Here is a 23,464-nt window from a genome sequence, read left to right on the forward strand (position 1 = left end):
TTAGACGTGCTGCCATTAAACTTTGATAGGTAAATTTATGTCATGATGAATGCATTTTTTTTTTTTAAAAAAAAAAAGAAATTAAGAGAGCTTAACAATAGTAATTGATGTCACTGGTAAATCATCATATTTTTGTGATTTTAGAAGATACATCTTTTTTTTTCAACATATCAGAAAAAAGCAAGGATAAAAAATAGTGGAAACACTTTCAAATAATCTACATTACTTTATGCATGAACAATTCCAATATACTTTTTTAATTGAACACCACAGCGAAGTTGCTAAGTATTTAGACTGGACTAGATACATCCAATATAAATCAATCAAAGTAGCCAGTAATATTTGTTCCAAACACTGGATCATTTTAATCCCGGACTTGGATAATATCAGTCTACCTGCTAATTACCCGTCTATCACAACATTTATTCCAAATTAAAAACAAAAGTAGTAACTCTTGTATAAATACAAAAAATAAGGCGGGGGAAAAAGATTTATTATTTACAAATTTAAAAAAAAAAAAAAGTAGGAGGGTAATTAGGGTAGATACATGGTACAATCGTCATCGTCTACGACAACGTGAGAACGTCTTCTTGAAGTATTATGTTGATTTGGTGGGATCTCCTCTGCCGAGTCAAAATTTGGCAAAGGAGGCGACTCTTCACGCTGTTTAATTTCCTCTGGTGTTAAGATAGTAATGGTGGTATGACGTTGCTGTTCCGTTGGCAAGGAAGATTCGACCGGTTTTACGATGGTTTTTTCCTGTACCTGTTCAATGATGGTGGGCGACGCCTTTCCGAAACTTTCAAATTTGGGAAGTTGAAGTACGGGATTTCCACTTTCACTCGTACGGGTGAGGGTTCGTGTTGCAAATGTACCGATATAGAATAGTGGGATGGTGATACCGTGCGCAATGACAGATGCCAAAACCATAAAGTAAATAACGGGTTTCAGGACCTCACGTGCATGGGCATTGGGACCGTCCAACGGTACCGATTCAAGGGCGATAGAGTAATAAAAGATAGCGCCTACACCAATGGGACCAAACCATCCGGTGAATACAGCCTCGCGCCAGGTTTTGATGGCGGGTATAAGTTTATAAAGTGCCAGCACGATAGGAAGTCTTCTAAATATAAGGACAAGAATGGCCAATACGACTAGCCTCCAAACACTGATTTGAAGTAAGTCGCTGTTAAATAGAGACCAGGGCTATAGGATTTATTTTAGTTTGTGAATTGTAGTAAAGTGAAAACATTACATACCATGGTTGCACCAATATATACAAATACACTCAGATTTAACAAGATATCGACCACCTGGTAGAAATTGATTTTAAAAGGAAATATAAAAAAAAATTAGTTGGGACGTTATAGACATGTGCGGAAAATAAGTAAACCTTACCTCCATCAAATGTGCTTTTTCGGTTTCAATACGAAACCAATCATCCCAGGTAAATGAATTTCCAGCAATAAAACAAGCTAAAAGATCATCACTACCAATTAACCCAACGGTACCCATGAGAAACAACTAGAAAGAAAAAAAGTTTCACCATCAGGGAACGTAACCTTAAAAAATGAATTGTTTTTTTTTTACTTACTGCTAAAGCAACGGAAAACACCAAAAGAGACTCCTTATCAATGTATTTTCTAATGTTGTGAATGTTAATTAAAAGGGGTCGTGGTACACAAAAGATAAACAGCGATTTACTTTTGTTCTGAATATTTCAATAGTTTTCTGGCAACATAACCTGCGACAAAGCCAATGATGCATGATAAAAGGACGTTATAGCACATGATCCAGTAAGCCCATTTACCAATGGCAGCCCCTGTGTTCATTTGAAGTAGATAGATGGCCAAAAACAAGAATGGGTAACCAAGACCATCATTAGCACCACTATACAATCGTCTTAGAGGATATACTTTTTCTTTTCTTTTATCATTTACCTTTCGCATGAAATGATTTGTCGGACATGGAGTGGAACATGTTTCTCTGCAAATTTACCTTGAACAATAGAGTTCGCCAAAATCTTAAAAAAAAAAAAAGAAAAAATCAGAATACTTATCGAGTTAAATCAATAGATAATACTTTACTGGATCAGTAGGCGTGAAGCATGCAGCGATCATTAATGCTTCCAACTATTAGAAACGCGTCAATCAAAAGTGTTCTTTTTTTAAACGTAGATAAAAACCTACATAATTGAGACCGGGAATAAATGCCCATACGAGTAAACCACTGATTAACCACATCCAAATCATGACAGGGCCTAATAAAACGAGTAATGAACGTAGTTCCTTGTACAGATAACGCTTTGGTAAAGCGACGCCAGCAGCCATGACTTGAATGGCAATGACGATACGAGTGAATTCTTTAGTGATGACTTCTTCATTTCCCCACTGACTGATGTCTATAAATTTAGCGCATAAGGGGCCAAAAACGATACCACAAACGATAGCAACGGCTAGAAAATAAATAAAATGGGATGCATGAGATACAGAACAAACAAACAAATAGAGAGTACTCACATGCTTCAGAAATATAGAGTCTTTCTTTGATCACAAGTGATGAAAGACCATAGAGTAATATAAATCCACCCAGAACAGCTGCAATGACAGAAACTGTATCAATTGCCATACTTTTAAAAGAAATAAACTGATATGCGAAAAATGTTAAAGATTTTTTTTTCTCTCAGAGGTGTCTTTTCTAGGTAGGCTTCTTACTTATAAAAGTCTTAACTTTGCTACTGCAAAAATAGAAATAATAAATAAAAAAGATCTACAGAAGGTCAAGAAGAAAAAAAAAAACTGATAGTTTTTGTATCTACTACTAAAATATATACACTTTTTTTTTTTCAAACCTGTCACAAAGAAATCGAAAATGAAATTACCTTTTTTAGAGGTCTGTCATACCCAAGTCATCTTTGCGCTAATTTCGCCAGCTCCGAAATATCCATTTTTAGCTTGTCGGTTTTTTAACTGAGCTTTCTCTCAACTTAAATTTTTTTACATGAACCGAAAAAAAAAAAAAAAAAAAAAATTATGATTGGGGGGGGGGTTACTCAGGCCTTGTCAAGAAGCAATTGAATTAATTCACAAAAGACCTTTTGGTTTATAATTATGCCGTTGATCCCAAAGTATATTATGCCCCTTTTGGCCAATGATGAAATTTTTTTTTTTTTAATTGTACGGTAATATTCGCAAAACAGAAAACTACATGTTCGGCTCTAACCCAAACACGGGGTTTTTCCCCAAATACGGATTACATAATCTAGTTATTCTACACCGCGCGTCATGATTTATCTACTAGATCCACGCCCAACCCTTTCCTTACATCGCTATGACCCAAAATTCTACTAATAGCAGAGATGACAACGCTGTTACAGGATATCATCAACTTGTTATAAGGCGGCACTAAGTAGAGAAAATATTTTTTTCTTTTTGACAAATGCTAGTAAATTAACCCTCTTTTCTGCTTCTGTTGCAAAACCTCTGCCAAGACGAGAGATATGTAATTAATCAACCATGTCAACATTGTAGCATTTTAGAACCTAGCAGAATAATACCAGACACCTTCATTTAACCCCCTCCCCCTTTTTTTTTTAGAAAAATATTGCTGAAAGTGTCTTGTAGCGTACATTTTACCAAAGCTCAAATATATCTATCGCTAAATACCATAAAACGTCATCTATATATTCTTATAGAATTTAATCCTTTATATTACTTCCTCATAACTTGATTCCAAAAAGGACGCGCCTCTATCATTTATGATATAGGAAAATAATTCATGTTAAAACGCTTGTTTTTGATTTAAAGACTCACACTAGATTAAAAGATGTCGTTGAGTACGCTCGTATAGTTTTGAAAAAAAAAACATTGGCGATCTGGGATTTCATGCGAGTTATTACTTATAACTGATTTGTGATGGGTAAAATTGAGTTTACTGCCAATCCGTATTGTGTGGTTAGTAGGACATGTTAGACTAACATGGCTTATTTTTGCTTGTCAATGCAAGCCAGCGCAAGTTTTGCTAGATATATAGTAGGCTTAATAATAACGGAATGGGTCGATAATATTATTATGCAAGACCATTGATTCCCATTTGGCAGTTATTCTTTTTTTTTTTTAACAGGGTTTACACATGAAGAATATCATTCAAGATAGTCGTAGACCTGTCAAAAAAAAAGATAGGGGGGCTCATCTGAGTGTTGTAAATGCTAAGGAACACCTTGTGAATAAAGGCATGCTTAAGGCAACTTGTTGGGCACCGTTACAAAAGTCACCGTCGTGTTGTATCCATTGATCAAGTCCAAACGCTTTTCACCATGACTGGAGGTATCTGATGAGCAAGGATTTTTAAAATTTATATGTCTTAACAACAGTACACCGGATTTTTCTTTTAGATCAGTTTCCACCCCCTGTAGATTATGTGTGCGTGTCTGTGTGTCATACAATTTTCAGTGTAATATAAAAAAATAAAAATTAAATATTCAACACAGTGAGAGCTTGCATAGGATGTCATTTTTTTTTTTTTTTTTTTTTTTTTTTTTTTTTTTTTTGCTGTTGTAGTTGTAAGCTTGTATTTGTCTGAAGAGTGTGATATCAGTAGTAGCAGCAGCAGCAGGACAATGGGGAGGATTTAAATGAGACTTTTTTTTTTATATATATGTATAAATAGAGAGATATATTTGAATAGACGTGGTAGATTTTTTTTTTATGGAAATCAAACAAAAAAAAGTGATCTATGTTGAGTGAGTGTAGGTGAGTGAGTGTATTATCTGTAATCTCTGGTATTGCGATGCATGTAATGTGGTAGTGGTTCTCTTCTATCGAAATCTAATCTTCTGGCTGACATCCATCTTGGAGGAGGAGGAGGGGGTAACGGTGCATAATCCAAATGATGGCGGTAAGGCGGAGGATGATGTAACCAAGGGTCTCTGGGTGCAGGATGACGATAATATCTATCTGGTCCTGACGACGAGGAGGAGGATGGGGGAGGAGGTGAAATGGAGCGATAATGGTGATAGCGGGGTCTATGGTAATCATAAGGCATATGTGGTAAAGGTCTGTTGTCATAGCGACGAGGGTAAGGATGATGCGTGCGTTCACGGTCAGGCAATACAAACTTGCGCTTGTTTTCTTCTGTAGTTTTGACGATGACGATCTTTTCTGATGTTGGTTTATCCCACACACTCTCTCTTGTCTTCTTGTTATAATAGTACTTTTCTCCTTTGTCTGACACATGGGTTGCCCAAGCGTCTGGTAAGTCCTCTTCTGTTTTTTTCTCGGTGACTGTCTCATCCGAGTCGTTTCCAGTTTCGACAATGGGTGGTCTTACTACTTCGTCTCTTTCAGCCTCATCGTCCGAATCAAAGGTGACAACAGCCTCTTTATATACTTTTTTGACGCTTTCTTGTTCCTTTTTCACTACGGCGGTGGGTTCTAAAGGTACATCTACCTTTGGTTTGCGGTCATCATCCTCTTTTCTTTTTTCGTCCAGCACATGTCTGTTCTCTTCGGGACGATGCGTAGGTGAAGGTTGTCTACGTGAGTAATGGTCGCGACTATAGCCATCATGATGTCTCCTTGGTGCTGTCGCCGCTGCTGCTGCTGCTGCTTGTGGTGCTGGTTGTGTTTGTGGGTATCTGCTCATCCAAGGTCCATCATCTCGTCTATAATATCCTTCATCGCGTCCATGAGGTCTATCATCAAACCGACCTCTCGAATACATGTATCTATCTCTTGGTGCTTGATCGTAACGGCGATCCATTCTCTCTATCTGTCTCTCTTTTGTTTGTATTTAGAAAAAGCAAAAAAAAAAGAAATGAACAACATTTTTTCTCTTTTTCTTTTTTTTTAGCTCGGTTTAAGTGTCACGTGATGGCAAAGTAACATGTTTATATATAAAAAAAAAAAAGAAAGGTCCCTTTAATATTCCCCCCCTTTTTTTTTTTATTTTTTATTTTTCTTTAGGCTAAACGGCAAATGAAAAGAAATGAACATCTTCCACAACGTTCAGTGACTTTACCACCGTTAAACCTGTCACGCATGGACAGTCGTGGAGAAATGGAAAAGGGGGGCGAGAGCGAAAATACGTATGTACAAACGAAAAATCCGAAAGCGATGCAAGCTATCACGGAAGCTTCCCACACGGTCCTCTTCACAGCGTCTTCACTCCACCGTTCGCTGAGTCGATGTTTAGGATGTACCGGGAACGATAGTCTTCAGGCAGCATTTTCGGTCAGTTTACATAAATCACGCATCAGTACAGAAAAGCTCAGTCTCTTATTGGATTTGGCCGAAAGAAGACGTTCAACGGATATCTGTCAGGATCTTGTACAGGCTACCTCGGCTTGTATTCATGTTCTAAAGGAGTTGTGTAGTACTTTACGTACACGTTTATCGATCCTCGTGCAAGGGCTTGATACAAAGTTCTCTCGAAATTTATTGATGCATCTGTACAGTGCCACTATTGATATGAAGGATGCTTGGCAAGTGATACAGCCACACTTGATATCACAGGATACAACAACAGCACATGCGAAATCTTTGTTATTTCGTGATTCACCAGGTGCTAATTCACCCATCCTGTCACCGCTGGCCTCACCCGGAGGTGGTGGCAACAGCAGCAACAGTGGTGGTGGTGGTGGTGGTGTAATGAATGGGGGAGATAACACACAACTTTACAACCATTTACGAAATGCAGTCACTGGATCATTGCATGTTTTGAACACACTATGTCAGACGATTGAAGAAACCAAGACACAAACTCAGGTTTCGAGTAGTCTGGGCAAGAAATTAAGCGAATTAGCCCGACAAGCGCAGAATACGACGGAACTATGTCATCGACTGGATAAGAATGTGGAATCGAATATGGGTAAGAATAAAGATGATTTATTATTGCTGCCGACGCGCACGGAATCAAGTCGTAGAATATGGGAGGATACGAGTATTTATTTAAAGACGATTGTGGGCATCATGACATTTATAAGGTCGATATCAAAAGAAGAAGATTTTGTGTGGCCCAAGTCTGTGAAGCAAGGATGTCTGTATGTGACGCGGATGACAGCGGAAGTAGCCAAATTATGGAACCATGGTAGTACGTTTGCGCAAGACGGATTTTACCTTGGTCGACCTGAAAGAAGTGCGAGTGTCTCTGAGCAACATCTTGTGCCCATGACCTCTCCCGCTTCTGATATACCCATGCAACGTAGAAATACGCAACAATAAAATTTTACACAATGACTAAAAAAAAAAAAAAAATCTTTTTTTAAATTAATTTCTTACTCCCTCATTTACATAATGTCACTCATGTTAGTGAGGTCGTTGCACTATTATAAACGAGAACCGAATTATAAAGGCTGGTGGACACAAATTCTAAAGTCAAGCTGTGCACCCACACTCAAGATTGAACAAGTGCCGACTCGAGTGCCTGTGGCCATCCCCTTTGAACCCGTCCAACCGGAACCAACGTTGGTGCCTACCACCCAAACCGTTGTCTATCTCAACAAGGAACCCATTGAACTTCCCATTAAGCCCGAAGCGCCCGACAATTGTTGCATGAGGTAAACTTATTTGGGAATGGGCATTGTAGCTTTACATACTTACCCTCTTTTTTTTTGTAGTGGTTGTGCTCACTGGTAAGCAAGACAAGGAAGAAAAAGAAAGATAGAAAAAAAGGGGGGGGGGGGCAGAGTAGATGACTAATCCAAGTTTGTAGTGTGTGGGACATGTATGGTGAGGATATGGAAGAATATGCAGCAAAGAAATCAGAAATCAGAAACCGATTCAAGTCACAAGGTGTGCCGCTTCCTCAAGAATTAGACAGTGGAAATGATCAACCTGATGAAATGGATCCCACCATGAAGGCCTTTTTAGACATGGAAAAAAAGCTCAATTCCATGTAACCTAAAAAAAAGTTCATTTTTTTTTTAATAGACTGTAATCATATAGAATTTAACGGATAGTAGAAGCTAAAAGAAGGGGGGAGGGGAGGAGAATGTAAAATGACATACAGCGTCATTTACTAGTGTGTATGTAATTTTTTTTTTTTTTTTATCACAGGCTTGATTGCCATGGAAATCCCCCCTACCCCTTTTTCATGCAAAAAATAAAAAAATAAAAAATAAAACTGGAGATAATGACAGTTTAGTTTGATTATGCGTTATGAACAGGATAACAACGGTAGATCGAAAAGGATTTACTTGCATGGATGACCTTTTTTTATATTGCATTCACATACTCTTTTGTTGAATCATTCATAAACAATGAAACATTAGCTACTCCCTCCTTTTTTTTTAAAAAAAAAATAAAGGGGGGGAACAAACGTGAGGTCGCTTACATGAAAAACGTTGTAATTGGAATCAACGTTTTTTTTTTTTTATGATGTGTGTGTGGGGGGAGGGGAAGGGGGAGAAGGACCCTGCATGGATTTTATTGGGTTACCATTTGGTTGTCCGCTTAGCGGGGAGAAAGAGAGAGAGATTTTTTTTTTTGTTTTGGCGCTGAGCGGAAAAAAAAAAAAAAAGAGAGACAGGTGAAAGAGAATGGAGAGAGAAGCATACTTGTGAATCCTTCTCTTTTCTTACTGCCAACATGGATACTCTTACTCTCCGCGGAACACTCGAAGGTGTGTACATAAAATCAGTTGTGATTTGCATGTGTATACTAGATGGATGGATGGATGGATGAATGAATGAAAAGCGGATGGAAAAAAAATTATCAACTGTTACCAAAAAAAAAGTGTCAATGATTGCGAATCGACACAGCAGCAGTTCCCCATTTTCTATTATACACATGCAACTTCCACCTACGTTCATTAGCATTGACAACCAGATATTAACCCTCTCTTTCTTTTTTTGTTGTTGTCATTGATTAGGTCACGGTAACTGGGGTAAGTCTTTTTTTAAACACGATGAAATAAAAATTAAAAATGCTAAAAAAAAAAAAAACTCAAATTAAATAGTCACTGCCATTGCCACCACTTCTGAGGCACCTGACATGGTTTTGTCTGCCTCTCGTGATAAGACCATCATCGTCTGGAACCTTACCAGGTAAGAAACAAAAGCCGCATGCTGCATAAAAGGAATAGAGAGAGAGAAAGAGAAAGAGAGCGAATGACTAAATAGCTTATTTTAAAAAAAATAATACAGAGATGAGTTAAACTACGGTGTCCCCCGTAAGTCTCTTGTCGGTCACTCCCACTTTGTTGAGGATATTGCCATCTCTTCCGATGGTCAATTTGCTCTTTCTGCTTCTTGGGATCACACTCTCCGTCTCTGGGACTTGAACAACGGTACCACCACTCGTCGTTTCGTCGGTCACACCAACGATGTCTTGTCTGTCTCCTTCTCTGCTGACAACCGTCAAATTGTTTCTGGTTCTCGTGATAAGTCTATCAAGCTCTGGAACACCCTCGGTGAGTGCAAGTACAACATCACTGAAGATGGTCACTCCGAATGGGTCTCTTGTGTTCGTTTCTCTCCTAACCCTGCTAACCCTCTCATCGTTTCCGGTGGTTGGGATAAGCTCGTCAAGGTTTGGGATCTTGCCAAGATGAAGCTCCGTACCAACTTCATTGGTCACAACGGTTATGTTAACACTGTCACCATCTCTCCCGATGGTTCTCTCTGTGCTTCCGCTGGTAAGGACGGTGTTGTCATGCTCTGGGATCTTAACGATGCCAAGCATCTCTACTCCCTCGAAGCTGGATCTCTTGTCCATGCCCTTACTTTCTCCCCTAACCGTTACTGGCTCTGTGCTGCTACCGCTACTGGTATCAAGATCTGGGATCTCGAGTCCAAGTCTATTGTTGATGAGCTCCGTCCTGAGTTTGCTCAATTAGGTAAGAGAAAGAACCCTGACCCTGACTGTTTGTCTGTCTGTTGGTCTGCTGATGGTGCCACTCTCTTCTCTGGTTACTCTGATAACATCATCCGTGTCTGGCAAGTCACCCGTACTCTTTAAATTTTCTAAATAAAAGAGTGCAAATCACACACACCCCCTCACCTCCATCATTATTTTTTTTTTTTTCTAAAAAAGAAAAAAGTGCTGTAATAAAAATATATTAAACAATGTGTTTTCTGATTTACTATATATATATATAATCTATTTTATTATCTATGTATTATTATTATTTTTTTTTTTTACACGCGGCAATTAGTGAAGGCCATAACCATAATATCTGTGGCACCAGATTCTGTCAAACGATCCATAATATGACCCTTTTCTTTAACGGAGATCATGGCAGAAACAGCGACCCAACCGTCATGAGAATCGAGGCTGGCAACGGTAGGACCTAAACGACCGGGTGTGATGAGCGATGTAGCGGACAGATTCTTACGTTCGACGTTGTAGGTACACAAGACATATTGATGAGCTGTCAAGACACCACGTACACGAGAGGTGATCTTTTCAATAAGTTCGACATGATGAGATTTACGATTGGCGATCAAGACCGATTGAGTTTCCATGAGGTCGTGAATATCGTGTAAACCAGCGGCACGCATGGATTCACCTGTCTCCACAAGATCGACGATACCATCCGCGAGGCCCAAGGCACAAGCGGCTTCGACGGAGCCGGAGACGTGTTTGATGCTGGTGGTCTTACCTGCGGCAGCGTCCAAGGGAGCGAATAATTTGGTGGTGGTGTGAACAAAGCTGGTGACGATACGTTTACCGACCAAGGATTCGAGGGTTTGGCAAGGGCCGTTCATGGGGACTTCAACAGAGAGACGACATTGACCAAAGTCAAGTTCGAGTAATTCACGGATCTTGTCCTCGACTTGACTTTCTGCCACAATGTCTTGACCGGTGATACCTAAATCAACGTTACCTTCACCCACGTATTTGGCAATATCGGCGGCGGGTAAAAAGACGAGAGCAATAGGTAAGTTTGTACAGAGAGCAATATCTTGACGTGAACTACGGTTGAAGTGAATATCGCAACCCTTTAATAATTCAATACAGGTTTGATAAATACGACCCTTCTTGGGTACTGCAAATAATAAACGATCCTCTAAATCCTTGACAAATTGCATTTTCTTTTTTTTTTAGGAATTGAAGAAAAGTGTCAAAAAAAAAAAAGCTAGCGGATTTTTTTTTTGTGAGTCACTAAAGAAGTGAGTTTTAAATACGTTTTGACCAATTCTTTTAATGTGGTGCCTGAGGGGGGAAATGGGGGGGGGGATAGGGATGACCCGCCATGTGTTACCATGACAAACAAAAATGGGAGATCACTTTATTCACACCCAAAGTACCCCCCCCCCCTTTCTCACACACACACAGTGAGAGAGGGAAAAAAAAAAAGATTCATTCACACCCCCCGCATTTTTTTCGTTTTTTTTTTTTTTTTTTTTCTATAATGACTCGTACCGATCAAGAACTTGAGTTTGCGAATTATTTTTCCAGTTCCAATAATACCAGTACTGAACTCGAGAGTAAAAAAAGAAGGCCTCCAGAGCATGTTTACATTGTCAGCGAGTAATGTTTAATATATATAAACCACTTTGAGGGAGGGGGAGGAATAACTCATCTTTTTTTAACTCCTGTAGGCCCATTTGACCTGTGATGACTGTAATAAAAAAAAAAAAAATTAGGAAAAAAGAGAGGAGGTGGGGGAAACTGATACGTGCCAAATGTAAATACACATTTTTTTTTATATATAGCTAGACCTTGCCAACGTTGTATAAAGCGAGATTTAGCAAGCACATGTACAGACGCAGCAAGAAAACGAGCTAAATATCTCTCTGATATTTATTCTCCTCAAGAAACATTAAATGAAGCCATCCTCACTTCGATTGGTAAACTCCCCCCTCTCTCTTTATTATCACCTGCCTATTTAAATATATATATTTATATATTTAACTTTAATTACAGGACCGACAACAACAACAACAACAGCAGTAGCAACAACAACAACAACAGCAGCAGCAGCAGCAGCAACGAGTACCACCACAAGCGAATTACTTTATCCTACACAACAAATCTTTGATTTCTCGCTTTCTGATCTAGGTTTTGGATCAGAGACCATTGGTTTAGAATACGGGTTTTTGGGAAACATGTTGCAAAATCCTTTAGAAGAAGAAGAAGGGGGAGGAGGAGGAGGTATGGGTCATCACGGTGGTAGTACAGTCACCTCCATGCCTACCACTTCTGCTACAAGTTCAACTACTAATGCACCGATCCATTTGTCCATGATGCAACTACCATTACAACAACAGCAGAAGCAACAGCAACAGCAACAGCAGCAGATATTTCCATTTTATGCATCCCCCTTTCTCGATCAAGCTTCGCCCGTGACCAGTGCTTCCTCACCAGGACCGATTCAAAGTCCGTTTCATGTCAAACAACATCAACCGCAGCAACAGCAACAGCAGCAGCAGCAGCCCATACAGCAACAGCAACATCATCAACATCAACATCAGCAGCAGCGGAGTCTATCTTTGACGGGACGAAGAAAGGGGTATGGTAATACACCGGAGGAAGCGTATACGGGAGTGAAGAAACCGTTTAATTATGCAGAAGGGTTTCACTACCTGATCCAATACGTGCGCGACAAGTTAAGTAGTGTGATATAAAAAAAAAAAAGGGGGGGAGGCGTTCGTGTAGCGTTATTTTTTTTTTTTTATTATTTTTTTGTTAACCGATGAAAGGATGAAAATATATATATATATATAGGATGAGCAGGGAGGATTTGATGCGAATTAGTAGAGCGCTGGCGCTATTTCGACCGTCATTTTTAGCGTTAATTATGAATTTAACGGAAGAAGATCTTGTGTTTATGGAAAAATGTCTTCAACGCACCTTGTTAGAGTATGAGAAATTGATTAGTTTTTCAGGAACACCGACGGTTGTGTGGCGACGAACGGGTGAAATTTGTCTTGTCGGAAAGGAGTTTTCGTTACTGACGCAATGGACCAAGGACATGCTACTGGGCAAGAAGATATACATCTACGAGGTAAAAAAAAAAAAAAAAATGCATCTCTCACTATTTTTATAAAAAAAAAGTGTGTGTGTGTGTGTTTAAAAATAGGATCTAACAAAAAAAAAAAAAGCTAATGGATAGTCAGTCGGCGGTCGAATACTGGGAAAAGTTTTCTACGCATGCGTTTGATAACACGGATAAATCATGCGTGTATTCATGCATTATCAAGACACCACAGCAAAAGCCTGTGCCTTGTACATTCTGCTTTACTATCAAGCGAGATATCTTTGATTTACCCAGCGTCATTATCGGCAACGTAAAGTAGAGTTTTTTTTTTATTGTATTAAGATTGACTTTTTTTCTGTTGTAGTTCTTACCTATTCTTAGCTAAAACGAGAGAAGATGTTAAAAAAAAGGGGGGGGGGCGGAGAGGGAGATGATCTATTTATAATAAAAAAAGAAGGGTGATCTTCACAATGTTTACTCAATAAATAAAAAATCTTGTTTAAATATTATTTATTATTAAATGACGAAAGAGAGAGAGAGGAAGAAGAAAAGGTGGTACACTATTGTTTTGGGTGGTGGGGGGAATTTTTTTTTTTTTTTGGTTGGTTATTGTTGGTTGGGGGGATATTTTTTTTTTTTACTAATACATATATAATGATTGTAAAAGGGTAGAAACAATTATATAGAAAAGAGAGAAAAAGAGGACGAGAGAAAGGGAGAGAGGGGAAGGATGTATGTTGGGTCAAAGGAGGGGGGGTTAATATTGAGTGAGATGAATTTAGGTGGTTTCATCTTCTTCATCACTATCTTCACCCATATACTCTCCCCAAGAAATAGGAATGATACCCTTTCTGGTGTCACTTTCGAGTTGACCCCAAACAGCAGGTGTAAGATCCAAACAACCTAAAAGGAAAAAAAAAAGTTAGAATTAAGGTTATATAAAAAAAAAAAAAGGTTAAATGTGGATGATTACCATGGTCACAACCAGGACAGGCGTCAGTAACGGTGGCAACGGTACATTTCTTTTCATAGCAGATCTTGACACGTTTACCACACCAGTGACTCTTTCTGCTCATGTCACCGTATTGGTCAGCATTCATGGCGACGATCTGTGAATTTTCATCGGCAAAGGGACCACAGGCACCTTGAGATCCACCTTCTCTTTCGGGATCGAAAAATGTGCCTCGACCGTGAAACAAGAGTCGAGTAATTGTGTTGACTGCATGACCCACTGTGTCTCCCAAGAGACCTCTCTTTTTAACGGGTTTGGCATTGACAACTGTCATCCATAATACAACAAGACAGATCAAAATTTGACACTTCATCGCAAAAAAAAAAAAAGAATAAATATAAAAAGAAGATGAATGATATGAAAAAAAAAAAAAAGAGAAAAGGGGGATTGTGTTTCTTTTTTATACTTTTATTTCTTTTTTTTTTTTGCAAGGGGTGGTTTATTCTTGTAAGTTTAAGAAAAAAAAGTTGTTTAAGAATAAAGATGTTGGTGCTTATGCTGGGTGCTGCCTCTTTTTTTTTTTTTTTTTTTTTTTTTTTTTTGATGCGTGTAGTCAAGTACAAACCACCTGCAGTAATTAGCATAATTGACTTTCAAAAACCCCTTTATCCCCTTTCTCTCTCTACTTCTCTCTCCCTCCCATAGCCCCTCTCTCTCCTCCTCCTCCTCCTGCCCTCGTTTTCTTTTCTTTCTTTTAGAGTATTCATATTACAACACGCCTAATGGAGTTTTTTTTTCTTTTCTTTTCTGGATGAGGCTCCCTTGAATTTAAAAATGATGGTTTCATCAAAAAAAAAGTAAAAATAGCTGTCATTTTTTTTTCTCCCCTTCTCTCTCTCTTATGGTCTGACCATGATGGTTAGAATAATAGGCTTTATTTCTGCTCCATGTCGATCATTTCTACGTGTGTGTATAAAAGAGAGAGATAGAGAGAGAGAGAGAGTGACAAGTACATGACATTTTCTTTGTTGTTGTTGTATATTTGTGTGCACGGTTGGTATCATAGTAAAAGACTCCCCCCCCTTTTTTTTTCCCTTTTGAGAGGGAAATATCCCACGTTACAGGTCAGTCTTGTTTATTTGATTACGCGAGAGGATGGGGGGTGCGGGGGGGGGGATGGAAGAGGAAAACCAAGTTTTTTTATTTATTTATTCTGTGTTTATTTTAACCTATCACCCTTGTGATTTCTATTATTATTATTATTATGGTGATTTACTGTGTTGATAGTAGTCATGTTGGAATTATGTCTGAGAATTAAAGGAGTGCATGACACTATAAAAATGAGGTGTTTTTTTTTATTTGTGAGCATAAGCCTCGTTGAAAATACAAAAAAAAGTTGACAAACAAACAGAGATTAGAGTTTTTTTTATTTTTTTTCTGTACTTTTTGTGTACGAATGTGTGTCTAAAATGAACAAAAAAAGAAAGAGAGAGAGAGAGAGAGAGAGAGAAATGGAAAAGAGAGTGATTTTTTTTTTTTTTTTTACTTAAATTGAGAATATATCTGCAGAAGTTGTATTATAGAATGACTCGTGTCAATAAGTTTTTACTAAATCCCTTTTTGTTGGTGTTATATATATCTGCTGATATTTTTTTATATCTAATAAATTCCGAAAGCCGCGTTTGGGGGTTTCTTGTTTATGTATGACACAATGGGGTGTACATACAGCTAACAAGTCTGTAATAAATGTTACTGTGTACAAGGGTAACATTGGGGATTCATTCGATTTTTTTTATTTCTAGTTCTAATCGAAATCTCACATTAAGCGACAAATGAATCAACATACATTTTTTTTAAAAAAAAAAAAAAAAAATATCGGGTGATTTTTAATTGTTTCCTCCTCCTCCTCCTCCTCCTCCTCCACTTACTAAAAAAAAACATGTATAAAACAGATCTGTGCCTGTATAATACCAGTGTGTGCTAAACCTTAATCCCATGTGGCGTGAGCACTGAGCTTTTTGTGGTAAGCGAGAAATTCACGGAACGGAGACACAAAATTACTGGTCTGATTTTTTTGGGAGGGTTTTTCCGTATAAAAATAGGAAAAGCTTTCTTTTTTCTCTCTCTCTCTCTCTATTTTTTAAACACATCTATTCTCTATCAAAAATGAACGCTGCTATTCGTCAAATCGGACACTTTCCTAACCCTGCCACTGTGACTACAGTCACATTCTCACAAATGAGACCTCGCTATATTGAAAAATGCATGGAAACCAACCCACGACAGATTGTACAAGTCGATATTTTAGGTGATCTTGTTCAATTACCCGTCTATACTTTAAGAAGAAGAAATGCCATGGTTCATATCTAATTCTCGTCATTCATCTTTCTTTTACCATTGTACATATGCATATTCTATCAACCCCCCCCCATCACCCCCTCTTCTCATTCATATAAATTTTGTAAATAAAAATTAATAGTCACTTTTTTTTTTTTTTTTTCTCTGTTTCTCTCCTTTCTTTCATTTATACAAAACTTACATTAAAATAATAATGAACCAACATTCGGAATGGACGACAGATACTTTTAAAGTATTTCAAAAGTAAACCATGGATTGTTTACACACTCTTTAATGTCCCAACTGCCCTTCTTCTAACCCCCCCCCCTTTTCACATTAGATCCAGCAACAATAGCAACAGCCGCAACAACAACAACAGCAACCATAGTAGTAGCCATACCAGCAACGACTTTAATCTGGGTGCAAAGTCCTATATACCACCAGCGCATGCCTTTGACCCGTTTGCTGAACCTTCCTCTTTGGGAGACAACAACACCGATGTAGACGACCTCAGCCAACACTTGATATCCAGTCATTTACTTGACGATGACGACCAACCGCACACAACAAGCACAACGCTTCATGTATGGGACCCACAACAAGAATGGCAGCCTTGTACGGACAAGGCCGATATCTGGTCTCCCGGTGGCGGCAGCGGCAGCGGTGGTGGTGCTATAGAAGAAAAGAAGGGTACGCCCACCAACACGAGCAGCAGCAGTAACCGTGAGGACGATGATGAAGCCTTTGATCCAACCTTACAGTTTTATCATGGGACCTTGTACGATTCCCACACGATTCAAGACATGAACCGATTAGCGTTGAATGTGACGAATCCATCGTTGGAGGAAACCGAAGCTGAAGGGTTGGAACAGGACATGTCGACATTGCAAATGATGCAAACGATTTTTTCCGACTTGAGTGATGAGGCCCTGCTGGAGACACTAGCTCGTCATGACTATGATGTTGATCGTGCCATCGAGTCTCTTTTAACCCATGCATCTGTTGTGACAACGACGATGGAAACGCAGACGGCTATTCCCAGTGTGAAAAAGAGACAGGTATGTCGGCATTTTTTAGCGGGAGAATGTTATCGCAAAGATTGTTGGTTTGTGCATGATCTTCAAGAGAAAGTCTGTAAATTCTGGTAAAGAATATCTGTATTTTTTTTTATTATTATTACTATTATTTTTTTGTACAAATGATAGATAACGCCTTTTTTTTTTGTTATAAGGTTGCAGGGAACTTGTTTTAAAGGTGACTCGTGTGAATTCTCTCATCATATTGATGTGCAAGAAGTAGCGAATAAGATGATTCCTCCTGTGATTCCCTCACCGAAACAACCTCAGTTTACACCTACGGATTATCCTCAACTCTCTAGCACTACGATGGTTAAGAAAGCACCATCATCATCACCAGTACCTTCCGTGAAACCATGTGATGAATTTCCTTCCTTGGCTTTTGCGTCTAAAATTAAAAAGGCACCTAATGCAATCAAGGGAGGTCATAGTATTAATTTTGCCGAAGCGCTTAAGAAGAAGGGTTCAGCCAAGAAAGGACAACAACAACAAGCGGTGAAAAAGGTGGGAGCACGTCGTGGACCAGGTTATAGTAATCTTCAGAGATTGACACAGCCTGTGCATATTCCTTGGCTTGACACTGGTAGTACCTTGAACTCTGTGTATATGAAGGAGGTAAAACTTATATATTAAAAAAAAGATGAATTGGGGAAATTAATGCTGGATCACGATAAAAATAGAGAGAACAGGCGATTGAGTATGGTATGCTGAGAAATCGATTTTTCAGTAGGGCAACTGAATACTATTTGAAAGGGGATGGAGCGAAAGCACGGTTATATTCGATGGAAGCGAAACGATATAATCGTATGATGCAAGAAATGCATACGGAAGCGAGTCAACGTATATTTGAATCACGGTCACAACATGAAGCCTTTGTGGACTTGCATGGGTTACATGAGGATGAAGCGATTCGCATGATTGAACAACGATTGGGAGAGATGAAGAGTCAATATGGTGGTATTATTTATATCGTGACAGGGACAGGTCATCATTCGGGTGCTAATGGATTGAGTAAAAGACAATCCAAATTGAAGCCTACCGTTCAAGCCTATTTGAAATCAGAACATTATCGCTTTGCAGAGACTAGTATGGTGGGTGATAACAAAGGTGGGATATTTGCCGTCGATCTCTCTTTATAAATAAATACAAAAAAAAAAAAAAAAAACTCCTAAAATAACATGCAAGGGGAGAAAGGGGGATGGAAGAGGAGCTTTTAAAATATATAAGGGGAGTTTTATTTTTGTTGTATAACCACTCATTCCCCCATGACGTCGCCCAAAACTACTCATTTCAGGCACATTTGAATGGGGTAAAGAAAAAAAGGATTCTATTTTCATGTGAGTGAGTCAAACACAAATTGTGACCGGAGCTGAGATTTTTTTTTTATTATTTTTTTTTTGCAGAAAATCTTGAGGTGGCGTCCCGTTTGGAGTAACGGACGATCTCTTTTGATTGGATGAAATTAACGTCATAAACGGCCTGGGGAAAGGGGAACCACGAAATCTGTCCAATGTATTGACGTCATAAATTAAAACTCCGATAATAATTTTTTTTTTCTTTTTTCTGTTCCTTAAAAAAAAAAGACTTTTTCTCATTCTCTTTTTTTTTTTTACTTTCTTTCTTCTCTTTTTTTTTTCTCTCTCTCTCTCTCTCTCTACTTTATATATACAATAATGACTCAATCCACAACAATGTTTCCCTTTAATAGCACAAGCGAAAGTAGTCTTTTAGAAAGAAGACAAATATCACAACCTTTTCTTCAACAACTGGAACTACCTTCTTTGCCTCCCCTCTCACAAATCATGACAGACACAAATGGACTCGGGAAGAAGGCACAAGTAGAAGCAGTAGCTGTGACCATGGCAGCGATGGAAGCAGCAGCTACAGCCTCCCTGATTACATCCACTGCACAACCCTTGATGCAAACCGACACACCTTTTTTACCATTAGCGAGCAGTAACCATAACACGAATACCTATCACACAACCAGCACAACAACCAATGCATCCACAACAGATAATACAACAACACTAACAACAGGAGATACGCCTGTCAATACCATTCTTCCCATTTATTCCAATAATGCTAATGATCCTACACTATTTATGGACCCTTTACAGCAACAACAACAAATGTTCAATGCGGCGGCAGCGGTGGCAGCGGGTCTGACAAACAACCATGATTTATTGAGCATGCCACCTTCCTTTATGGACTCTCGTCGTCCACAGAGGGAATCATCGGTGTCTTCTACCTCATCCGATAACAAGGTCTATAGCTTTGTGGCTATTCCTGGTACAAACCAACGTAAGCGACCACGCAGAAGATATGATGAAATTGAACGACTCTACCACTGTAGCTGGACTGGTTGTACAAAGGCCTATGGCACCTTGAACCACTTGAATGCTCATGTGAGCATGCAACAACATGTAAGTTTTTTCTTTACTTTTTTTTTTATTATTATAAGAAAAAGTGATACTTATATTCGTCCATAGGGCCCTAAGCGTCATCCTACAGAGTTCAAGGAAATGCGTAAAGAATGGCGACGTCAAAAGAAGGAAAGAGATACTGCCAAGAAGCAAGTGGAAACAGCTTATCGTAACCAACAACAACAAATGATGCAAACATATCCTTCATTTCATCCCATACCTACAGGTTATAACTATTATCAATAAAAACTGGTTTTTTTATTACTTTTTTTTTTTTTTTTCTGTATTTTTTTTAAGGGGGCTGTTATATTTCAGAAAAAAAAAAAATTTTTTTTTATCCAAATATGACGTCGTTTTTTTTTTATTTTGGCCCCCCCTAAAATTTTTTTTTTATTTATTTATTTGCAGAAAAAAGAATAGATGCGAGTTGGGGTGAGGCAATTTCAATGGGAGATTTTCCATCGTTATTTAAACGGTCTGGGTCTGCATGGTGTTGTAAAAGTAAACGAGCGGCGTTTCCATGGTCTTCTTCCACAGCGAGATGAAGTGGCGTATTTCCAGCACTATCTCTAGGATTGACTCTACATTTATGAGAGAGTAACAGTTCCATGATATGAACATAACCACCACTGGCTGCCCTATGTCTAAATTAAAAAAGAGTTATGTCATTTGCCTATTTTTAATCTAATTATCTTATTTTTTTTTTACAACGGAGTCTGTTTCTGTCCATTCAACGGATTTACATTGGCTCCCGAGGCTAGCAACAATCTACAGATCTATAATATTATAATATATATGTTACACACACACACACACACACACATGAATCATAAATTCTTGTTTTTACCTCTATTCTATTTTTGGAAGCTGCATAATGTCTTTTTTTTTTTTCATTCATCAGTTTCTGTAACTCAAATGTTCTACACTTAATAGGACTTACAAGGCAGTGTGGTTGGATTCATTTTGATGATTCACGTCTGATTGAGGTAAGAGTAACTTGACCACATCTTCATGACCTGCCGCCACAGCAATCATCAATGGTGTCCATCCCGCCTAAAATAAATAAACACTCAGATTTTTTTTTTTTTTTTGGTATACAGAATGTATCATTACATCTTTATCTGGATTATTCACAATAGCTCCCTTATTCATCAAATATTCTACAATCGATGCATGACCTCCTGAAGCCGCCCAATGAAGCGCAGTACGTCCATCCTTTTCAAAAAAAAGAGTGTTATCATATAAAAATACAGGCCCTACACGACGAAAAGGAAGGGGGTATGTTTACCTCGTCTACACTTTGTACCAGGCTAGGGTCTTTCTCCACCATTTGCTTGACTATAAACAGTTTATCTTCATACGCGGCTTGGTAGACTGTCAACATGGTAAAGGAATTAACAGAAAAAAAAAATGTCCTAATCACGAAATTTTTTTTTTTTTCTTGAAAAAAAAAAAAAAAAAAAAATTTGCTTTTTGGGGGCGGAGATTTAATACGTGGCTGCTGCTGCTTTGGCGGGTAGATTCCTAAAAAGACCGTATCGTTCATGTATGATCCGGTCACTGGTATGTGTAAACATTGTTTGCACAGACCTGTTGGGCTGATTTCTTGTAACCACATAAAATGATGTTCACTGATAGTTTTATTTATATAAAAAGACATTCATCCTATCCAAAGTAGTTTTCCCGTGTAAAAAAAAGAAAAAAAAGAAAAAGCTAATTAAAATGATTTATTGAAACAAACTCAGAGTTCCCCCCCTCTTTCTCTTTGCTTAATTTGTGTTAATTTGTGTTATTGTGTGTTATAGTGTGTTATAGTGTGTGTGAGTGTGTGATGTATGTACATGAATGATGGATGGAATAATAATAATAATAAAAAAAGGGAAAAATTTATAATGCTGATGAAGGCACAGGCACATCACGACACAAGGGACATTGATTTTTACCGAGGGTCAACCAGGTATCGATACACTCTTGATGGAAACCATGATGACAAGCCAAGACACGCACATCATCCTGTGATTGATAGTTGGACAAACAAACTTGACATCCGTCTGCGTTACCCACCATGGTTTGTTTCACTTGTTGGGTATATTTTAAGATGGGCACATGGGAATTAATCGCCTCTTGACTCACAGTAGGTGTACGTGCAGGACCAATCAAGGTGGCCAAATCCAATAATTCTTCATACGATGGATTATCGTTCATAATACCTTCTACACTGCTGCCACTAATAATATACACGGTCCATTGTCCACTACCCACACGATCTTCGCCTGCTGCTGGTGGTGGCGAACCATCTTCATCACTACTACTCGCTGTGGCTACGACATCTCCCGTATCAGCAAGAGCACTGGCTGCTCGAAGTCGCTCACTTCTTCGATTCTCTGTTCGAGGAGTGGAAGTGGCTGTTTCGTTGTTGTTGTTGTTGTTACTGGTGGTTGTTGTGTTAAAGGATCGTACACCGTATAAAAAGACGGGTAAAAGTACCACTCGATTTACTTGACCATCTCGGTCAGCGAGAGAAGGAAGTTCATTGGCTGGACTGACGGTTGCCGTAGCTATTGGTTCTGGATTCTCTTCTGTGGTGATGGTAGAGACACTACTGACGATGACGGGTAATCGCATGAAGCGCATAAAGGAGTCTTCTGTGCTATCAGGCTCCATTTGTTGAAAGAGTTCAGGTGAAAGATGCATGGTGAGTTGTTGACGTACGTTGGCTTGTCCTTGTTGACCTTGTTCGTCTGTTTCAGCTGCTGCTGTTGCTGTTGCTGTTGCTGTTGCTGTTGCTGTTGCTGCTGGTGGAGGTGGTGGAGGAGGTGGAGGCGGAGGAGCTAAAGAGGCCATTTGGCCGTTGCGAAAGGAAGTTAATACCGCTTCAGAAATGACGGAAGCAATCATGCGAGAGAAAGGTGTGATGGAAGGAGATGGAGGAGTTGTATTTGCCTCTGATAATTCTCGTAAACGTTCTCGTCTTGCTCGTCGTTCATCTCGTCGTTGGTTTTCATTGACGGGTATAACTGCGGACCGGAGAGCATCTCGTTGAGCTTGAACTCGTGAAGGAGGACGAATTCGTCCGCTTGCAGTAGCGGGACGTTCGTTTTCGGAGGGTGTATCTGAACGTTGAGAGGATTGACGTTGACCCATATTAATGATGAAAAGTGTTATAGATTAATAAAAAAAAAGAACCCCTTCACAAAAAAAATAAAGAAATAAAAAAAAAAAAAAAGACCTGGGAGGGGGAAAGTGACTTTCTTTTTTTTTTATTTGGGGGGGATGGGCTGACGGTAAAAAAAAAAAAGAGTGAGAGATAAATGCATGATAAAAATGGTGTGATTGTCTCTTACAACAAGCGTAAAAAAAGAAAGAAAGAAAGGGTTGCTATCCTCCCCTGGTGATGGCAACAAGGTTTTGAATGTAATGTCAGTAGTAAGCGGGTATTAATATATAAACTAAAAAACGTTTTTATATTATAAGAGAAGGGTTGTTCCCCCTAGAGAGAGAATAAGTGTTGAAATACAACTACATGACATTGTGCAGTTTACACGTAGGTGTATTTATTCTGTTATTTTTTTATATTGTATAAAAGAGATCAGAAAACGTAAAAAACATCAATGTGTTTACTATATATGGACACCATGTTCCTTCCATGAAATTAACAAACATTGATAAAGCAAGAAATAAGAGAACCCTGCTTATCATTCAAGTAAGTAAAAAAAGAAAGAAAGAGAGAACCCTTTCTATCGGATTAATAT

At 38.6% G+C, this 23,464-nt stretch overlaps 14 protein-coding genes across 14 annotated transcripts; 7 read left to right on the plus strand and 7 right to left on the minus strand.

The window, feature by feature from the left end:
- Nucleotides 1-534: 534 nt before the first annotated feature.
- Nucleotides 535-2,628, minus strand: EV154DRAFT_421579 (Sodium/hydrogen exchanger family-domain-containing protein; the record flags this gene model as incomplete). The annotated part of the gene is made up of 9 exons (XM_051596040.1): nt 535-1,206; nt 1,260-1,313; nt 1,399-1,524; nt 1,595-1,643; nt 1,705-1,890; nt 1,941-2,023; nt 2,088-2,132; nt 2,190-2,455; nt 2,520-2,628. The coding sequence occupies 9 exons, from the start codon at nt 2,626-2,628 to the stop codon at nt 535-537; spliced, it is 1,590 nt and encodes a 529-aa protein (XP_051457082.1).
- Nucleotides 2,629-4,584: 1,956 nt separating this feature from the next.
- On the minus strand, nt 4,585-5,804 carry EV154DRAFT_510589 (uncharacterized protein). The gene has a single exon (XM_051601717.1). It carries the CDS (start codon nt 5,758-5,760, stop codon nt 4,765-4,767), a length of 996 nt encoding a protein of 331 aa, XP_051457083.1. The 5' UTR covers nt 5,761-5,804; the 3' UTR covers nt 4,585-4,764.
- A 171-nt stretch (nt 5,805-5,975) lies between these two features.
- Nucleotides 5,976-7,220, plus strand: EV154DRAFT_564091 (RAM signaling pathway protein-domain-containing protein; the record flags this gene model as incomplete). The annotated part of the gene is made up of 1 exon (XM_051605821.1): nt 5,976-7,220. The coding sequence occupies one exon, from the start codon at nt 5,976-5,978 to the stop codon at nt 7,218-7,220; it is 1,245 nt and encodes a 414-aa protein (XP_051457084.1).
- A 17-nt stretch (nt 7,221-7,237) lies between these two features.
- Nucleotides 7,238-8,127, plus strand: EV154DRAFT_510591 (oxidoreductase-like protein). Its single transcript, XM_051601718.1, has 3 exons — nt 7,238-7,555; nt 7,616-7,630; nt 7,711-8,127. The coding sequence occupies exons 1-3, from the start codon at nt 7,293-7,295 to the stop codon at nt 7,895-7,897; spliced, it is 465 nt and encodes a 154-aa protein (XP_051457085.1). The 5' UTR covers nt 7,238-7,292; the 3' UTR covers nt 7,898-8,127.
- Nucleotides 8,128-8,481: 354 nt separating this feature from the next.
- EV154DRAFT_244719 (guanine nucleotide-binding protein subunit beta-2-like 1) lies at nt 8,482-9,981 on the plus strand. Its single transcript, XM_051594572.1, has 3 exons — nt 8,482-8,619; nt 8,956-9,043; nt 9,143-9,981. Exons 1-3 carry the CDS (start codon nt 8,586-8,588, stop codon nt 9,954-9,956), a joined length of 936 nt encoding a protein of 311 aa, XP_051457086.1. The 5' UTR covers nt 8,482-8,585; the 3' UTR covers nt 9,957-9,981.
- A 154-nt stretch (nt 9,982-10,135) lies between these two features.
- EV154DRAFT_538275 (ATP phosphoribosyltransferase) lies at nt 10,136-11,029 on the minus strand (the record flags this gene model as incomplete). Its single annotated transcript, XM_051604261.1, has 1 exon — nt 10,136-11,029. The coding sequence occupies one exon, from the start codon at nt 11,027-11,029 to the stop codon at nt 10,136-10,138; it is 894 nt and encodes a 297-aa protein (XP_051457087.1).
- Nucleotides 11,030-11,432: 403 nt separating this feature from the next.
- EV154DRAFT_389213 (uncharacterized protein) lies at nt 11,433-13,231 on the plus strand (the record flags this gene model as incomplete). Its single annotated transcript, XM_051595091.1, has 7 exons — nt 11,433-11,471; nt 11,543-11,564; nt 11,657-11,936; nt 12,118-12,324; nt 12,427-12,549; nt 12,669-12,948; nt 13,046-13,231. Coding segments are annotated over 7 exons (1,137 nt in total), but the record flags the coding sequence as incomplete, so codon positions are not given.
- A 211-nt stretch (nt 13,232-13,442) lies between these two features.
- On the minus strand, nt 13,443-14,277 carry EV154DRAFT_552085 (uncharacterized protein). The gene is made up of 2 exons (XM_051605031.1): nt 13,895-14,277; nt 13,443-13,824 (listed from the first exon to the last, which is right to left on the minus strand). Exons 1-2 carry the CDS (start codon nt 14,244-14,246, stop codon nt 13,700-13,702), a joined length of 477 nt encoding a protein of 158 aa, XP_051457089.1. The 5' UTR covers nt 14,247-14,277; the 3' UTR covers nt 13,443-13,699.
- Nucleotides 14,278-14,540: 263 nt separating this feature from the next.
- EV154DRAFT_510606 (uncharacterized protein) lies at nt 14,541-15,486 on the plus strand. Its single transcript, XM_051601719.1, has one exon. It carries the CDS (start codon nt 14,887-14,889, stop codon nt 15,115-15,117), a length of 231 nt encoding a protein of 76 aa, XP_051457090.1. The 5' UTR covers nt 14,541-14,886; the 3' UTR covers nt 15,118-15,486.
- An 839-nt stretch (nt 15,487-16,325) lies between these two features.
- On the plus strand, nt 16,326-18,451 carry EV154DRAFT_510612 (uncharacterized protein). The gene is made up of 4 exons (XM_051601720.1): nt 16,326-16,474; nt 16,551-17,354; nt 17,442-17,901; nt 17,967-18,451. Exons 1-4 carry the CDS (start codon nt 16,425-16,427, stop codon nt 18,423-18,425), a joined length of 1,773 nt encoding a protein of 590 aa, XP_051457091.1. The 5' UTR covers nt 16,326-16,424; the 3' UTR covers nt 18,426-18,451.
- Nucleotides 18,452-18,897: 446 nt separating this feature from the next.
- On the plus strand, nt 18,898-19,995 carry EV154DRAFT_603040 (uncharacterized protein). The gene is made up of 2 exons (XM_051607327.1): nt 18,898-19,712; nt 19,779-19,995. The coding sequence occupies exons 1-2, from the start codon at nt 18,960-18,962 to the stop codon at nt 19,956-19,958; spliced, it is 933 nt and encodes a 310-aa protein (XP_051457092.1). The 5' UTR covers nt 18,898-18,959; the 3' UTR covers nt 19,959-19,995.
- A 13-nt stretch (nt 19,996-20,008) lies between these two features.
- EV154DRAFT_244875 (ankyrin repeat-containing domain protein) lies at nt 20,009-20,728 on the minus strand. Its single transcript, XM_051594573.1, has 3 exons — nt 20,560-20,728; nt 20,421-20,488; nt 20,009-20,356 (listed from the first exon to the last, which is right to left on the minus strand). The coding sequence occupies exons 1-3, from the start codon at nt 20,608-20,610 to the stop codon at nt 20,107-20,109; spliced, it is 369 nt and encodes a 122-aa protein (XP_051457093.1). The 5' UTR covers nt 20,611-20,728; the 3' UTR covers nt 20,009-20,106.
- EV154DRAFT_510626 (prosome, macropain 26S subunit, non-ATPase, 10) lies at nt 20,568-21,180 on the minus strand. The gene is made up of 3 exons (XM_051601721.1): nt 21,001-21,180; nt 20,826-20,927; nt 20,568-20,765 (listed from the first exon to the last, which is right to left on the minus strand). The coding sequence occupies exons 1-3, from the start codon at nt 21,094-21,096 to the stop codon at nt 20,649-20,651; spliced, it is 315 nt and encodes a 104-aa protein (XP_051457094.1). The 5' UTR covers nt 21,097-21,180; the 3' UTR covers nt 20,568-20,648.
- Nucleotides 21,181-21,370: 190 nt separating this feature from the next.
- On the minus strand, nt 21,371-22,964 carry EV154DRAFT_510627 (uncharacterized protein). The gene has a single exon (XM_051601722.1). It carries the CDS (start codon nt 22,854-22,856, stop codon nt 21,600-21,602), a length of 1,257 nt encoding a protein of 418 aa, XP_051457095.1. The 5' UTR covers nt 22,857-22,964; the 3' UTR covers nt 21,371-21,599.
- Between the last annotated feature and the right edge of the window lie 500 nt (nt 22,965-23,464).

Source organism: Mucor mucedo, assembly GCF_025094135.1.
Source record: "Mucor mucedo strain NRRL 3635 chromosome Unknown EV154scaffold_52, whole genome shotgun sequence".
Lineage (NCBI taxonomy): Eukaryota > Fungi > Mucoromycota > Mucoromycetes > Mucorales > Mucoraceae > Mucor > Mucor mucedo.

Bases quoted from the DNA above. Each gene is read 5' to 3' on its own strand.
- EV154DRAFT_510589 (XM_051601717.1), bottom strand. From the start codon at position 5,760: ATGGATCGCCGTTACGATCAAGCACCAAGAGATAGATACATGTATTCG.
- EV154DRAFT_510591 (XM_051601718.1), top strand. From the start codon at position 7,293: ATGTCACTCATGTTAGTGAGGTCGTTGCACTATTATAAACGAGAACCG.
- EV154DRAFT_244719 (XM_051594572.1), top strand. From the start codon at position 8,586: ATGGATACTCTTACTCTCCGCGGAACACTCGAAG. The intron at 8,620-8,955 runs GTGTGTACATAA...CAAATTAAATAG, and splicing joins TCTCCGCGGAACACTCGAAG to TCACTGCCATTGCCACCACT. The intron at 9,044-9,142 runs GTAAGAAACAAA...AAAATAATACAG, and splicing joins ATCGTCTGGAACCTTACCAG to AGATGAGTTAAACTACGGTG.
- EV154DRAFT_552085 (XM_051605031.1), bottom strand. From the start codon at position 14,246: ATGAAGTGTCAAATTTTGATCTGTCTTGTTGTATTATGGATGACAGTT. The intron at 13,825-13,894 runs GTAATCATCCAC...TTTTCCTTTTAG, and splicing joins CTGTCCTGGTTGTGACCATG to GTTGTTTGGATCTTACACCT.
- EV154DRAFT_510606 (XM_051601719.1), top strand. From the start codon at position 14,887: ATGACATTTTCTTTGTTGTTGTTGTATATTTGTGTGCACGGTTGGTAT.
- EV154DRAFT_510612 (XM_051601720.1), top strand. From the start codon at position 16,425: ATGAACCAACATTCGGAATGGACGACAGATACTTTTAAAGTATTTCAA. The intron at 17,355-17,441 runs GTAAAGAATATC...TTTTGTTATAAG, and splicing joins GAGAAAGTCTGTAAATTCTG to GTTGCAGGGAACTTGTTTTA. The intron at 17,902-17,966 runs GTAAAACTTATA...CGATAAAAATAG, and splicing joins ACTCTGTGTATATGAAGGAG to AGAGAACAGGCGATTGAGTA.
- EV154DRAFT_603040 (XM_051607327.1), top strand. From the start codon at position 18,960: ATGACTCAATCCACAACAATGTTTCCCTTTAATAGCACAAGCGAAAGT. The intron at 19,713-19,778 runs GTAAGTTTTTTC...ATTCGTCCATAG, and splicing joins ATGTGAGCATGCAACAACAT to GGCCCTAAGCGTCATCCTAC.
- EV154DRAFT_244875 (XM_051594573.1), bottom strand. From the start codon at position 20,610: ATGAATGAAAAAAAAAAAAGACATTATGCAGCTTCCAAAAATAGAATA. The intron at 20,489-20,559 runs GTAAAAACAAGA...ATAATATTATAG, and splicing joins CTTCCAAAAATAGAATAGAG to ATCTGTAGATTGTTGCTAGC. The intron at 20,357-20,420 runs GTAAAAAAAAAA...TTTTTAATTTAG, and splicing joins GGACAGAAACAGACTCCGTT to ACATAGGGCAGCCAGTGGTG.
- EV154DRAFT_510626 (XM_051601721.1), bottom strand. From the start codon at position 21,096: ATGTTGACAGTCTACCAAGCCGCGTATGAAGATAAACTGTTTATAGTC. The intron at 20,928-21,000 runs GTAAACATACCC...TTTTTTGAAAAG, and splicing joins TGGTACAAAGTGTAGACGAG to GATGGACGTACTGCGCTTCA. The intron at 20,766-20,825 runs GTAATGATACAT...TATTTATTTTAG, and splicing joins TGAATAATCCAGATAAAGAT to GCGGGATGGACACCATTGAT.
- EV154DRAFT_510627 (XM_051601722.1), bottom strand. From the start codon at position 22,856: ATGGGTCAACGTCAATCCTCTCAACGTTCAGATACACCCTCCGAAAAC.